The following is a 15491-nucleotide window of genomic DNA, read 5'->3' as shown; positions in this document are numbered from 1 at the left end:
CCTCAGCCATTTGTAAGCTTCATCAGACAGCCATTTTGCTTTATTACCATTCTTGTGCTTTGGGATGTTTCTTGCGGTTGCCTCCTATACAATATTACAAATATCTACCAGGTCTAATTCTTTAAATATATTCATTACCTCCACTTCATATTCATAAGGAATATTAGTGGTCTGATGGTTTTTCCCTACTCTCTTTAAGACTGAATTTTCAATAAGAAGCTCGTGATCTGAGCCACAATCAGCTCCAGGTCTTGTTTTAAATGACTTACAGATCCTTTCTCCACCATCAGCTCAAGAGTATATATTTGATCTGATTTCTGTATTGACTATCTGGTGGTATCCATAAGTAGAATTGCATTTTGGGCTGTTGAAAAAGAGTATATGACCAGCATGTTGTCTTGAGAAAGTCCCATCTCTGCCATGCTTTATTTTGTACTCCCAAGGTCAAACTTGCCTGTTATTCCAATTACCTTTTATATTCTACTTTAGAACTCTAATCCCTTATGATGAATAGGGCATTTTTATGTTCTTTCCAGAAGATGTTGTTAGTCTTCATAGAACTGAGCATCTTTGGCCTCTTTAGCATCAGTGGTTGGAGCATAGAATATTACTGCAATGATGAATGATTTGCCTTAGACACAAGCAGATATTCGGTCATTTTTGAGATTGTATTTCTGTTCTGCTTTTCTTCCCCTTTTATTGACTATGAGGCCTATTCTATTTCATCTAAGAGATTCTTGACCAAAATTATATATGTAATGATCACTTGAATTAAGTTCACCCATTCCTATCTATTTAAATCAGTGACACCCAAGATGTCAATATTTAATCTTTTCCATCTCCTATTCGACCACTTCCAACTTATCTTGGTTCATAGATTTTACATTCCAGATTCCTATGTAATATTGATCTTTACAGCAGAATTTTTCTTTTGTCACCAGATAGATCCATAGCTGAGCTTCTTTTGGCTTTGATCCAGCCATTTTGTTAGTTCTGGAGGTACTTATAGGTGTCCTCTACTCTTCACCAGTAAGGTGTTGAGGGGTTCACCTCGCAGTGTCATATCTTTTGTCATTTTAATACTGACCATGAAGTTTTCTTGTCCAAAAAACTGGAGTGGTCTTCCATTTGCTTCTCTAGGAATCACAGTATGTCCAAACTCTTCACTATGGTCTGTCCATCTTGGATAACCCTGCCTGACGCACAGTTTCATCAAGTTTCACATGCCCATCAGCCAAGATAAGCCAGTGATCCAGGAGGGGCCATAAAATATGGAAATAGATTATTCAGGGAGCAATGCCTTCCTCTACACCTTCAAACACTAAATAACTTTGCTTTCCTGACTCCCAATTAGTACAAGACCAAAATTGATCTCTCAGAGTCAGCAGCCTTTACAACAACAAGCTAACAAAGCTATTTAAGGAAATTCTTGCATATCTGAATAACAGGAAACTCCTCAGGCTTTCTGGCATTTGGTCCAGGCTCTAAATAGGACAGATAGTTTATATCTGTATGTCTGTGCAAGGCCACTTTGTGATGTAGAAGCGTCTTCCTGTACTGATTCTCTATCCATAGCAGAATTCAAGAGGGCTTTCCCTTAGACACTTTGAAAAACAGGGATCAATTAGCCAGTCAAGGATCCTTTATTTAAGTATTCACTATGAGCCAGGTACTATGCTTAACACTGTAGATATAAATAAAGCTAAGAGCTCCCATTCCAAAAGAAGACAAATATTAAGTTTTTGGCTTCTAGGTCATTGATTCAAAAAAAGAAATGGAAACATAAGAAAAAACAGCCATGGTGTTCATTTAAATCCAAACCTAAAATAATATCTCGTCATTTTCAGATCAGAAAAAGCTTTAGTGCTAAAAAACTACTTTAAAAAATCTAAATAAGATGCTGGCACCTCAGCCTCTCCAAAAAGCAAATTCCAAACCATACGGAGTCTATTCTTCAACCCAATTTTCCTCTTGGACATGACCACCAGTATTCACTTAAATGATGTAAAGGAGCACAGTGACTTGCTAATTTTTTTAAGTGCTAGACTTTTTAAATGCATGACATTTAAAGCAATTTGGGTAGTTGTATGTGTGTCATAAAAATTTTCTTTGATTTTCAGTTTCTGCTTAATGTATGGTTGTGCACTACCCAATACATATTCCTAGAAATTCCTGAACAAGTGACAAGATGATATCTATGGTCTTATGGTTCCTATACATATATCTAGAGTCATATGAGCATAAGTATATGCATATTTTATTACTAGCCTTTATATATATATATGTTCTTTTACCAAGAGAGTAATTTGATGTACTTAAACAATGCACAATTATTAGTAAAATAAAGAATGATTTTCCCCCACAGTTAATCAAAAATATTTCTATTAGAATTAAAAAGTCAATATTCACAAAACCTTAAAAATTAGCTATTACTACATGAATGTTAATAGGGATGACTCAGACATCTCCTTTCTTCTTAACTACCATCTAACTACCAACTAGCTCAGCTGGAAATGCAAAACATTGCATAGGTGTTGGTTGAAGGGCCACTCAGTAGTATTCAAACTCTACCTGGAAGGGACAGCTAGGTAGCACAGTAGAAAGAGAACCGTACTTATAGTCTGGAGGACATGAGTACAAATCTGTCCTCAAGACAACGTTCTAGCTACATGACCCTGAGAAAGTCACTTAGCCCCAATTGCCTAGCCTTTACCACTTTTCTTACTTAAAATTTATACTTAATATATCAATACAGAAAGTAAAGGTTTAAAAAGCAGCTCTGCCTAGAATTTTTTTGGTTTATGATAGCTATATATAAGCAGGTTACTTTCTTCAGATGTATGGTCCAAGCTAAATGGCAGCCACACAGCCCTGCTCACAGACTGTAGTGCCTACATATTTGGCTAAACCAACCAGAAACTAATTAGTGGTTCTGACTCCTTATGACACAATGCAGTCTTAAAACTTTAGAAGTTTGTTTACATCCTTAAAACACGTATTCTTGAATTCTCTATCTTCCATGAACCATAAATCTCTTCTTGCTTCAAAGAGCGTACCTGTCTTTTTTCTCCCTGACTTAAGCTAGAACTAGTACCAGATCCTTAAAAAAAAAGTATGAAAATTTCATCTCCAGAGGCATCGTTGTGTCTTTGGACAATATTTCATCTGAGGAAAGGAAAAACTACATCAGCATTAGAGATGTTCTCTTAACAGTAGAACTAGATAGAGTGTTCTGACAATAAATGCAAGGTAGCTTTTCTGAACTGACTTCTTAATGTAAGTCTCTAGTCTATGTTGATCCACTAGATGACTTTCTGGTAAATAATGAAAAATCTCCCTAAAGAAACACTTGCTGCAACTTAAATCCAAAGGTCACTTGTAGCTGCCAAACATGAAATAGCAACAAGAAATAAAAGGAATGAAAGATAAGATAAAAAGGCAAAATTTTTCAAATCATTAAAGCAGAGATAAAGAAGGGAGTGAGGGTCAGGATTAGAGAAGGAAAGTGAGAGATGCTGAGTACAAAAGGAAGTGATCATCAGTAGGAAAACAGATTTCTGCTTCCCCTTTCAAATTCTTTAGGTTTAGCTTTTTGTTTTTGTGTCTCTCCTCCCATTTCCTTTTATGATTCTTTGTGTCCCTCAAAGGGTTTTGTTGAGAATTCAAAGCTAATGACTGAAAGATGACTGCTTCCAAAGTATTTAACTTAGAAGCTAGTCTTAAATTACTTGATTATTGTAGGATATAGCAATAGATAAATCAATCATGGATAGATAGATAGATAGATAGATAGATAGATAGATAGATAGATAGATAGATAGATAGATAGATAGATAGTTAGATAGATAGATAGATAGACTGAAAAGATTAGCAATATGTGTAGAGAGTCAGATATAAAGAGATAAAGATGATAGAGATAGAAATTAAGATACATATTTGCATGTATATAATGAGCAAAATTTTAATAAGGGGGATAGGCATGAACTTTCATGCAACAAAAATGTTTTCAGAAATAAACAATAATTCTTTGGGCAGAATGATTTTAATCCTTATTTAGGGGAAAGTAGGTAGGACAGTAGATAAAGCACCAGGCCTGAAGTTGGGAGTATCTAGGCTCATATCTGACCTCAGCCACTCTCTGGCTGTGCGACCCTGGACAAATCACTTAACTCTGATTCCCTAGCCCTTATTGCTCTTCTATCTTAGAACTGATACTAAGGCAGAAGGTAAGAGTTTGTTTTTTGTTTTTTTGTTTTTTTAACAATAGTTATTTACTGGCCCTTTGTCTTTTCTAATTCAGTCCTTAAGTATTAGTTGCCTAACCTTTTTATGCTATTATTATTTTCAACTAGTCATTATATTTGCTAAGAATTTTATATTAGTTCTCAGTAATAGTAAGGTATTTTTTTCTACTCAATATTAAGGTACAAAATGCCATGTTAGTGGGGAACTGGTAAAAATCCTTCATTAGTGTAGATTGTATATTTTGTAAAAACAGAAACTAAATATCATGAGCACACTAAAAAAATCTGATCAAGAATTTCATTTTGTATTTCCCTTTTGTTATTTGTTTTGCTTTTTTCCTGCTGAACTCCATTCAAATATTTGATGTCATACCAAGGTTATTTAGACAATCAAAACAAAATGGAAAAATAGATAACATTAGACAAATGATACATTTATAATGTTTCCTTCTACACAAAGGGAAACCAAAGAACTATAGGAAGCTTATATTTGCTCAAATAATTTGCTTATCATTCATGCCTCAGAGCCAACTGTCATGAAAGAAGAGGGTCTTTCAATTGGAAATGTATTCAAGGGAAAACCTGGAACTTAATTGGAAAGAATTCATTCCTTCAGTTAGAGTAGCTATGCTGTCTAAAGTTCTGTGTTTAAAACCAGATATACCACAGAATTTCATGTTTTACCTGTTTTACATGTTTTACTTGAATCCTTTTTTTTTTATAACAAAATACTGTGGCAAACTATTGCTGTCAGTGAACTAAAACTTAACACAAAAGTCTTTTGTTTCTTATTTTCATTGCCATCTTCAGAGTTTTCTACCAGTTTCACCATGCAACCGGATCAATATGATAAATGTCATTAAATGTTTAACTTTACAGGATATTTTTAAAAAACTGTCAGTGATGTCCATGTATTGAATTTTCCCTAGATACTGGTAAAGAAGCAAAAGCACAGAAAAGTGAAACTTCTTCCAAAGGCAAAGGTATAAATAGTACTTAAGTTTAATTGAATTAATTCTCCATTTTATAATAATGTGAGTGAATAGACATTTGATATTAGTGTAAATTGTTTGAATTTCCCATGTAATTATGAATAATAGGCAGATGTGAGAAAAACTGTATCTTATCTCAGGATTAGCTTTCCCCAAAACACCACTCAGAAGTAAAATTTAAAACTACAGAAAAGGAGAAAAAGAATATAAGTTTCTTAAAAAGTACTTACTTGGAATGATCACTCTCAGTGTCAGAGAAACATCTCTCCCTTTTTTGTAAAGAGATGTATGTGTGTATGTGCTGACTTGTATGTGACTTCTTCTTTGTGTGGATTACAAGACCAATATTCTTTGAGTGTTTGTGGATCATGTGAAGGAAGCCCCATAGTCCTCTACTTAGGACTATGGGGCTTCATAGCCCCACTCTTATCAATGTCATACACAAAAAGAGACTTTATTTGGATATCCACCTTAGCACCATTGAGAGTCCTTTTCAATTAGACTTCTGCACACCACTTTAAAGAACATCATTAGTATGCATTTGTCTCACCATTTTAGGGCATTCTTAATTATGATAATTGGAGAACCACTGAATAAGTTATAGCTACATTTGCAATTATCTAGAAATCTTATAAGATCTTAACATTGATGTAAAATACAACCTATTAATGAAGAGAGCATTTTTAAGACTGTTTTGCTTTATTGACCCAAATACTTTTCATTTTTTGGTAATTTCATTAATTCATCTTTTCTCTTTGCAATATCTAGTATTTATAGGACTCTACAAATAAAAATAAGAATAATCAGTCTGTTCTTATTAAGAATAGATTCTTCTGTTTTCACAATTATGTTAAGAAAAAAATCTTTTTATGTGTTTTAATTTTTAATATGTGTTCTGTAATTTAACATATAATTTCTCCATCAATTTATATTATCATTTGACTCTTACTATGTATGTCACATCTATGAGTTTTTTTGAAGAGGCCACATGGCTTGGTGAATAGAATGCTAACCTCAAAATCAGATAGATCTCAAAACCTCAAAGGCCACCTCTGACCCATGCTCCTTCTGTGAACCTGAACACCTCTCAGTGTTCTGGGCAATTTCTTAGTCTATCAATTAAAGAACAGTTATCTATTATTTATTTGTGTGAAAACTGTTTTGTAATTGTTTTTATATAACCCTTAGGTTTATCTTGGTAGGTCCACTCAAATATTTTATATTGTCTTTAGTTGTTTCAAAATTTAATTTCACCTTCTATCTCAGCCTTCGTATTTGGTAGTATGTAGAAATGCTAATAATTTTGTGGATTTATTATAATATTAATTTATTTAATATTTATAACAATAACTTATTTATTATATTAATTTATTGTATTGATATGTATAATAATTTAATAATAATTTAAAATTAATTATTTCAACCAATTTTTGGTTGATTTTCTAGGGTTCTCTAAATATACTATTATATCATCTACAAAGAATAATAACTTTGTTTCATCAGTGCCTATTTTTATTCCTTTAATTTCTTTTTCTTCTCTTTTTTGCTATAAATAGCCTTTCTAGTACAAGTTTAAATAACTGGTGGTAATGGGCATCATTATTTTACCTCAGGTTTAAATGTGAAGGTTTCAAGTTTATACACATTAGAAATAATGCTTTCTTTTTTTGGTTTTAGATAGATAAAACTTATCATTTTTAAAAGGTTCCATTAACTCTTAGATTTCCTAGTATTTATAATAAGAATAGGTATCTGTTTTGTTAAAGACTTTTCCTATATCTATTGATAAAATCATGATTTTTCTTGTTTTTGTCATTGAAATGGTCAGTTATGCTGACAATTTTCCTGATATTGAACCAATCCTAGAATCTTCGTGTAACTCTTTCTGATACGTTTCTGTAATCTCCTTGCTAGTATTTTATTTATAATTTTTATGCTGATATTCATTAAAGAAGATATTGACCTATAGTTTTCTTTCTCTCTTTTGTTCTCCCTGGTTTAGGTATCAAATCTTATTTTTGTCATAAAAGTAATTTGATAGGAGTACTTCTTTGCCCTTTTTAAAAGTAGTTTACATATTTTGGAGATTAATTTTTTCCTTAAATGTTTGTTGAATTCACTTCTCAATCCATTTGGGTCTGGGAATTTTTTTCCTAAGGACTTCACTTATAACTTGATCAATTTCTTTTTTCTAAGGGCTAAGTTTTCTATTTCCCCTTCTGTGAATCTGAATAATTTATGTTTTTGTAGCTATTCATTTCACTTAGATTGTCACTTTTACTGGCATATAATTGAGTAAAATAACTCCTAATAATTCCTTTTGTTTCATCTTCATTAGTGGTGCACGTACTCTTTTCATTTTTGATGCTATTAATACTATTTTAGCTTTAAGAATAAAATGAATCAATAGTTTATATTATTTTTTTTAATAAAACCAACTCCAAGTTCCAGTGATATTTTTTTTGCTTTCAATTCCTTTAAATCTCTCCTTTAGTTTTCAGGATTTCCATTTTGTTTTAATTGTGGATTTTTGATTTTTTTTCTAATTGTTTCAATTGTCTACCTTCCCTTTTATCAACTCTCCCACTTTATCTTATCTACTTCCCCAAATACATATATATCTATACATATATCTTATATGTATATATGTAGATATTCCCTCTGAACCAAATTAAATGTGAGGTTCAAACATTTGTCCACTCTACCCAATTTCTCTTCCACTGTAAAAGCTCTTCCTTGAGCACCTCTTTTATATGAGAGAATTTTTCCCATTCATTATCTCCCTTACCCTTCTCCCAGGATATCCATCTTTTTTTTTTTTAAACCCTTGTACTTCGGTGTATTGTCTCATAGGTGGAAGATTGGTAAAGATGGGCAATGGGGGTCAAGTGACTTGCCCAGGGTCACACAGCTGGGAAGTGGCTGAGGCCGGGTTTGAACCTAGGACCTCCTGTTTCTAGGCCTGACTCTCACTCCACTGAGCTACCCAGCTGCCCCCCCATCTTTTTAACTTATCCATTTTTTTACAACATCCCAATGTTATTGGACCATTTCTATGCTCTGGGAGCATTTCTACATAGATTATTTTAACTAACCTCATAATGTTAAAGTTCTTGGAAGTTACATGTATCATCTTCCAATAAAGGAAGATAAACTATTTATTGAGTCTCTTATAGTTTTACTTTCATGTTTATCTTTCTATGTTTCACTCAAGTTTTATATTTGAAAGTTAAATTTTTCTATTCAGCTTTGGTCTTTCAGTCAGAAATTCTTAAAAGTCTTCTATTTCATTAAAATCCATTTCCCTCCCTGATAGATTAAACTCCATTTTCCTACATATCTTATTCTCAGTTGTAATCCCAACATTTTTGCCTTCCAGAATAGCATATTTCAAGCCCTCTACTGCTCTAAAATTGTAACTGATAAATCTTGTGTGTTTCTTGGACTGACTCTACAGTGATGATTGAGTGCTTTCTTTCTGACTGTTTGAAGTTTCTTTTTTTGACCTGGGAGATATAGGATTTAACTATAATATTTCTGTAAGATTTCACTTTGAAATCTCTTTCGAGTATTCATTGGTGAATCCTTTCAATTTCTATTTTACCTCTAGTTCTAGGATATCAGGGCAGATTTTCTTGATAATTTCTTTTTTTAATTTTAATTAATTAAAAATTAATTTAGAATATTTTCCATGGTTACATGATTCATGTTCTTTTCCTCCCCTTCCAATACCCTCTAATAGCCAGCAAGCAATTTCAATGGGTTTTAAATGGTCATTGATAAAGACATATTTCCATATTATTAATATTTGCAATAGAGTGATTATTTAGAGTTTACATCCCCAATCATATCCTATTGAACTATATGACTTAGCAGTTGTTTTTCTTCTGTGTTTCTATTCCCACAGTTCTTTCTCTGGATGTGGATAATGTTCTTTCTCATAAGTACCTCAGAATTGTCCTGGATCATTGCATTGCTGCTAGTAGAGAAGTCCATTACACGCGATTGTGCCACAGTGTATCCGTTTCTGTGTACAACGTTCTCCTGGTTCTGCTCTTTTCACTCTGCATCAATTCCTGGAGGTCGTTCCAGTTCACATGGATTTCCTCCAGTTCATAATTCCTTTTAGTAAAATAGCATTCCCTCACCAACAGATACCACAATTTGTTCAGCCATTCCCTTATGGAAGGGCATTCCCTCATTTTCCAATTTTTGGCCACCACAAAGAGCACAGATATAGATATTTTTGTACAAGTCTTTTTCCTTATTATCTCTTTGGGGTATAAACCCAGCAGTGGTATGGCTGGATTAAAGGGCAGGCAGTCTTTAAAAGTCATTGGCCATAGTTCCAAATTCCAAATGGTTGGATCAATTCAAAACTCCACAGCAATGCATTAGTGTCCTAATTTTGCCACATGCCCTCCAACATTTGTTACTTTCCTTTGCTATTATTATTATATATTAGCTAATCTTCTAGGTGTAAGGCGGTGCCTCAGAGTTGTTTTGATTTGCATTTCTCTAATTGTAAGAGACTTATAACACTTTTTCATGTGCTTATTGAGAGTTTTGATTTCTTTATCTGAAATTTGTCTATTCATGCCCCTTGCCCATTTATCAGTTGGGGAATGGCTTGATTTTTTTGTAGAATTGAATTAGCTCCTTATAAATTTGACTGATTAGATGTTTGTCAAAGGTTTTCTTATAAAGATTTTTCCCCAATTTGTTGCTTTCTTTCCAATTTTGATTGCATTGATTTTGTTTGTACAAAAACTTTTTAATTTAATGTAATCAAAATTATTCATTTTACATTTTGTAATATTCTCTATCTCTTGGTTAGTCTTAAAATCTTTCCTTTCCCAGAGATCTGACGGATTTACTAATCTATGTTCACCTAATTTATTTATAGTTTCCTCATTTATATTTGTCATTCACCCTTTCTGAATTTATCTTGGTATAGGGTATAAGATTTTGATCTAAACCTAATCTCTCCCATACTGTTTTCCATTTTCCTAAAAGTTTTTGTCAAATAGTGGGTTTTTGTGCCAAAAGCTAGGATCTTTGTGTTTATCATACACTATCTTGCTGAGGTCATTTACCCCAAATCTATTCCATTGATCTTCTCTTCTGTCTCTTAGCCAATACCATATTGTTTTGATGACCACTGACCACTGCTTTATAGTACACTTTAAACTGCTGGGAAAATTGGAAAACAATATGGGAGAGATTAGGTAGAATGGGTGAATGACTTGAATATAAAGAAGGGAACTATAAGTAAATTAGGTGAACACAGAATAGTATATTTGTCAGATCTCTGGGAAAGGAAAGATTTTAGAACCAAGCAAGAGTTATAAAAAATTACAAAATGTAAAATAAATAATTTTGATTACATTAAATTAAAAAGGGTTTGTACAAACAAAAACAATGCAGCCAAAATCAGAAGGGAAACAACAAACTGGGGAAAAAATCATTATAACAAAAAACTCTGACAAAGGTTTAATTACTCAAATATACAAGGAGTTAAATCAATTGTACAAAAAGTCAAGCCATTCTCCAATCGATAAATGGGCAAGGGACATGAATAGGCAATTTTCAGATAAATCAAAACTATCAATAAGCACATGAGAAAGTGTTCTAAATCTTGTAGTATAGAGAGAGGGGGTCATATAGTTTTTTCAAGCTTTGGCTGAGTTCTGAAAGCAGTTAGGGGTTTGGAATCGAGGGAAAAGTCAGTTGGTTTGGGTCTCCCATGGAGGGAGGTTATCTGACCAGCCAAGCTGCCTCCTTACCTATCTGTAGTATTGAAATTTAGCCTAGCTTTGAAATATTTATTTTAGAAATTGTTATTTTGGATAAACCCTTTATATCTTCCTTCCCAATATTATTTCCTACCTTCCTTCCCTTACCTTATATATCTGTGGAGTTAATAAGGAGAGTAATAGAGAGGAGTTCAAATCTGTGAAGGGTTAATTATAATTGATAATATTAGATATAAAGAAACTAGTCAGTCATCATTTATTCCCTTTAGATATCAAGAGCATTTTATAAACTTGAGTTAAAGGCAGGTCCTTACTCAGACTCCATCTCTGCCTCCCTTCCCCCACGTGAGGTTCCTGAGACAGCTGTTAGGGCTTCCTTAATCCACTTTCCTGTCAGATCATCCTTTTGAAAATAATAAACCCCTTTGTGTTTTAACAGACCTATTAGTATAATTTGTCAGTTATTAAGAGAGGGAAGAAGAGGGAAGAACCAGCATACCCTGGGCTTGAAGGAAGCCGGGTATCCATCTTGAAGGAAGGTGTTACTTCAAAACAAGTCCCTTCCTGTGAAATTAACTAAAGCCTGATTGTTAATTTCAGCTTAGTCTATTTCCCTCAGCCTGTGTTTAAGTCTAAGTCCTAGTCTATAAGCCCTGCTGTATTTGCCTGTTAGATTAATTCTCCCTCTCCCTGAAGATCTTTTCCCTTCAGTGTTATACTCCTGACTTCAGCCCTATTATATCCTGAATCTCCTTATTCCAGCCTACCTGTAATCTAGATTTACTATCTTAACAAATCCCTGATAACCTCCTTTCAAAATTCTCTTGTACCACACACCTTTCCTCAAATTATCCCCATTACATTCTCTAATAATTAGAGAAATGCAAATCAAAACAACTCTGAGGTATCACTTCACACCTAGCAGATTGCCTAAAATGACAACAGGGGAGAGTAATGAATGTTGGAAGGGATGTGGCAAAATTAGGACATTAATGCAGTGCTGGTGGAGTTGTGAATTGATCTAACCATTCTAGATGGCAATTTGGAACTATCCCCAAAGAGCACTAAAAGATTGCCTGCCCTTCATTGGGTTTTTGTCCAATTCACCTTTTTTCCCCGTGAGGCTTTTGTAGCAATTTTTATTTTATTTCTCTTTCTGAGTTGTGTCTTGATCATCCCTCACATCACAGTGGATTTTTTGATCAAGTTCTTTTTTTGTTGTTTGCTAATTCTTCCACCATATTTCTTGATTTGGAGTTTTATATTAAAGATGAGCTGTATTTACAGCAAGAATAGTTTTGGGGTTTTTTGGTTTTGTTTTGGTTTTTATCTTAAGCATCAGGCTTTTTTTTAAACTTCTGTTTTCAAAAGTAGTTTTGGAAAAAGAAATGAATGTTCTAACTAGGGTAAGACTACCAGACTTATAATATTATAGATGATTAGAGGTAGACTGAATAAAAAAAAATGAAATTTTTAAAAAAAGTAGTTTTGGAAATTTGGAAGTTTGGGATGCTTCCATGGTAGTTTGATCTAAAGCAAGATGTGGCCATTGCTCTCTTGATGTGCACTCTGGACCTTACCCAGGAATGACTGCTAATTCCTTGGGATTGTAATTCATACTGCCCCTCAGGGATCCTGCTCCCTCAGAACTGGGAACAGTATTGTTCCCCAGGGTCCCTTATGATCATAAACGGTACTGTACTTCATGGTTCTTGCTCCATCTTGACTGAAAATGCTCCTCTCTGCCCATGAACTATGACCTAGCAGTGAGTATAAACAATAGATTTGCCAAACTATATCTTGTCCTGTGTCCAAAGCTAGCACACAGACCCTTAAGTTCTTTCTATGATTAATTACCAGCTTCCCTTACCATCTCTGGCTTATGAGCTCTCAAAATTGCTGCTACTTCTGTCACCACAACCTGGTCCCACCACAAGTGTTTCTTCATGTGAGCTCCAGAACAGCCTCCTCCTCATCCCCCATGTCACAGATCTCTCTTTTCAACCCTGTAGATTGTCTTGGGCTAGATATAATGTCTCCCTCTGACCTTTTGCTGGCTATGACACTCCAACATTCAATTTGAAGTTTTTTTAAAAATCATTTGGAGGAAATGTTGGGAAAGCTCAACTGAGTGTCTCCTCTATTCCACATCTTGGTTTCAAAAGCAATTTTGAGAGCTCATATATAGGGAATCCCTTCTGGTCATTTAATTCTAAATATTCCTTAGTCCATTTATTCTACTGTACATCTAAAAAGATGAGTAGAATTTAGTTTTCAGTAGTTACCATTGTCATCTCTCTTAATGTTTTCTTTTATATTAGAGAATACACACATAAAACCAACCTCCCTAAATAAAAACATAGACAAATAAAATAAAATGAAAAATAGTAGCTTTGATCTGCATTCAGATTCCATCAATTCTTTCTCTGGAGATGGATAGTATTTTTCCTCATAAGACCTTCAGAATTGTTGTAGGGCATCGTATCACTGAGAATAGCTAAATCTTTCACAGTTGATCAGCAACAATATTGCTCTTAGTTACAAAAGAAAAAGAAAGAAAATTTTAAATGTATTCCTCAATCTGCATTCATAGTTCATCAGTTTTCTGTCCGATGTAGGATAGCATTTTATGCATTGGTCCTTTGGAATTGTCTTTAGCCATTGTCTTGATCAGAGTAACTAATGTTTTCACAGTTGATCATCCTTGAAATATTGCTCTTGGTTCTGCTCACTTCCCTCTGTATCATTTCATGTAGTTCTTTCCAGCCTTTTCTGAAATCATCATTCCTTATCACAAAATGTATTCTATCACAATCATATATCACAATTTGTTCAGCAATTCCCCCAAGGATATCTCCCAAATTTCCAGTTCTTTGCTACTATGGAAAGAGCTGCTAAAAATATTTTTGTCCAAATAGATTCTTTTCCTCTTCTTTTAGGATGTCTTTAGGATATTGACCCAATAGTGGTATTAGAGGATAAAAGGATCTGCAGAGTATTATAGCCCTTTGGTCATAGCTCCAAAGTGCCCTCTAGAATGGTTGGATCAGTTCACAATTTGACCAGCAATGTATTAGTGTTCCAATTTTGCCACGCCCTTCCAACATTTATCATTTTCCTTCACTGTATGAATCACTAATATTCCTCTGAGTATGGCCATTTTCCTCTAGACTTGGAAAAGAGTCATATATCAATTGTGATACATAAATAACAATCATGACCCTCCCCCCAAAATTGAAAAACAAAATAAAAATTATTGTTTATCTTTTTGCCTAATATGATTAGGGCAGGTGGATTTTTTTGTGTGTGAATAATAATTTAGAAGTGGCATTTATTTGCAAGGTTGTGCAAGTATTTAGAAGACTTCTCAAATATCTGGAATACTTAGTGTACTCCCTAGAATATGTGACAGTTTATTCAGCATCAAAATCTAATCTTGTGTAGATCCCTATGAACCGATCTAATTTAAATTTTGCCTAAAGGAAGGTCACCAGACAAGAGATCACCTGAAGATAAAACATCACCTCCTGCAGCTCCAGGACCACCACCAGTCAAACCAGGGTCAGAAGACTGGGTCTATGTGGATGAGCCACTTCCTCAGGTATAGTAGTAGTTCAGGGGGGGAAAAAAACAGTAGATAATTTCCTCCTTATTCAAGGTAAGATCTGTGTCATTATTTTATCTTGCTCCAAATTTTTTCATTCACTCAAATAAATTCTCACCAAAATATCTGAGCATTTCCTTTCATATTCATTGGGCCATAGTCTTATCCTTTCCAAGTCACTGAAAATTCTGAGTCATACTTGGGAGATGCTAGTATTTACATGGGGGAACAAATGAATTCTTTGAGACTTAGCCCACTCTTCAGAAGAACAAGCAGTGAAGTTCTTTTCCTAGAAAAGAGTCAGGACTCTAGAACACAGGGCCATCAAATGATATTTTTGTTTCTGTGTTTCCATGGCCACATGATGATATCTTTCCAATTGAATTTAATCTCTGCCTTTCTAGATGACTACAAGTTAAATAATTGAAATGATGTGAGAATATGAGAATGCTAAACCTAAATGGTTTAGAAGTTTATCTACTTAAAGTTTACCTATACCAGAGGAGTTCTTGGGTACTCACAAATTCTAATATGATTTCCATATTGTTAATACCTGGGCAAATACCTGACTTATAATAACAATAACAAATAGACCACAATTATATATTTCCTACTATGTGCAAGACAGTGTGTAGGGGTTTTTTTACAAATATTATCTCATTTGATCCTCACAACTCTGGAAGATGAGTGCTCTTATTATCTCATTTTATAGTTTAGAAAACAGAAGCAAAAGGTGGTTAAATGACTTGCCAGGGTCAAATGGTTTCTGAAGCTGGATTTGAATCCAAGTTTTCCAGACTCCAGGCATGGTGTTCCATCTAGTGTACCATCTAGTTGCCCCTGGAGAAAAATTATATATATATATATATATATATATATATATATATATATATAT

At 33.8% G+C, this 15491-nt stretch overlaps 1 protein-coding gene across 1 annotated transcript in view; it reads left to right on the top strand.

Annotated features, from left to right (window-relative positions):
* Positions 1–15491, top strand: part of SPEF2 (sperm flagellar 2) — a 196026-nt gene that overhangs the window by 114370 nt on the left and 66165 nt on the right. The window contains exons 18-19 of the mRNA XM_044681440.1: positions 5174–5227; positions 14475–14593. Coding sequence (XP_044537375.1) covers positions 5174–5227; positions 14475–14593 — 173 coding nt within the window. The remainder of the gene's footprint in view (positions 1–5173; positions 5228–14474; positions 14594–15491) is intronic.

This window comes from Gracilinanus agilis, chromosome 1, assembly GCF_016433145.1.
Source record: "Gracilinanus agilis isolate LMUSP501 chromosome 1, AgileGrace, whole genome shotgun sequence".
Taxonomy (NCBI): domain Eukaryota; kingdom Metazoa; phylum Chordata; class Mammalia; order Didelphimorphia; family Didelphidae; genus Gracilinanus; species Gracilinanus agilis.
This window is presented reverse-complemented; position numbering and strand designations above follow the sequence as displayed.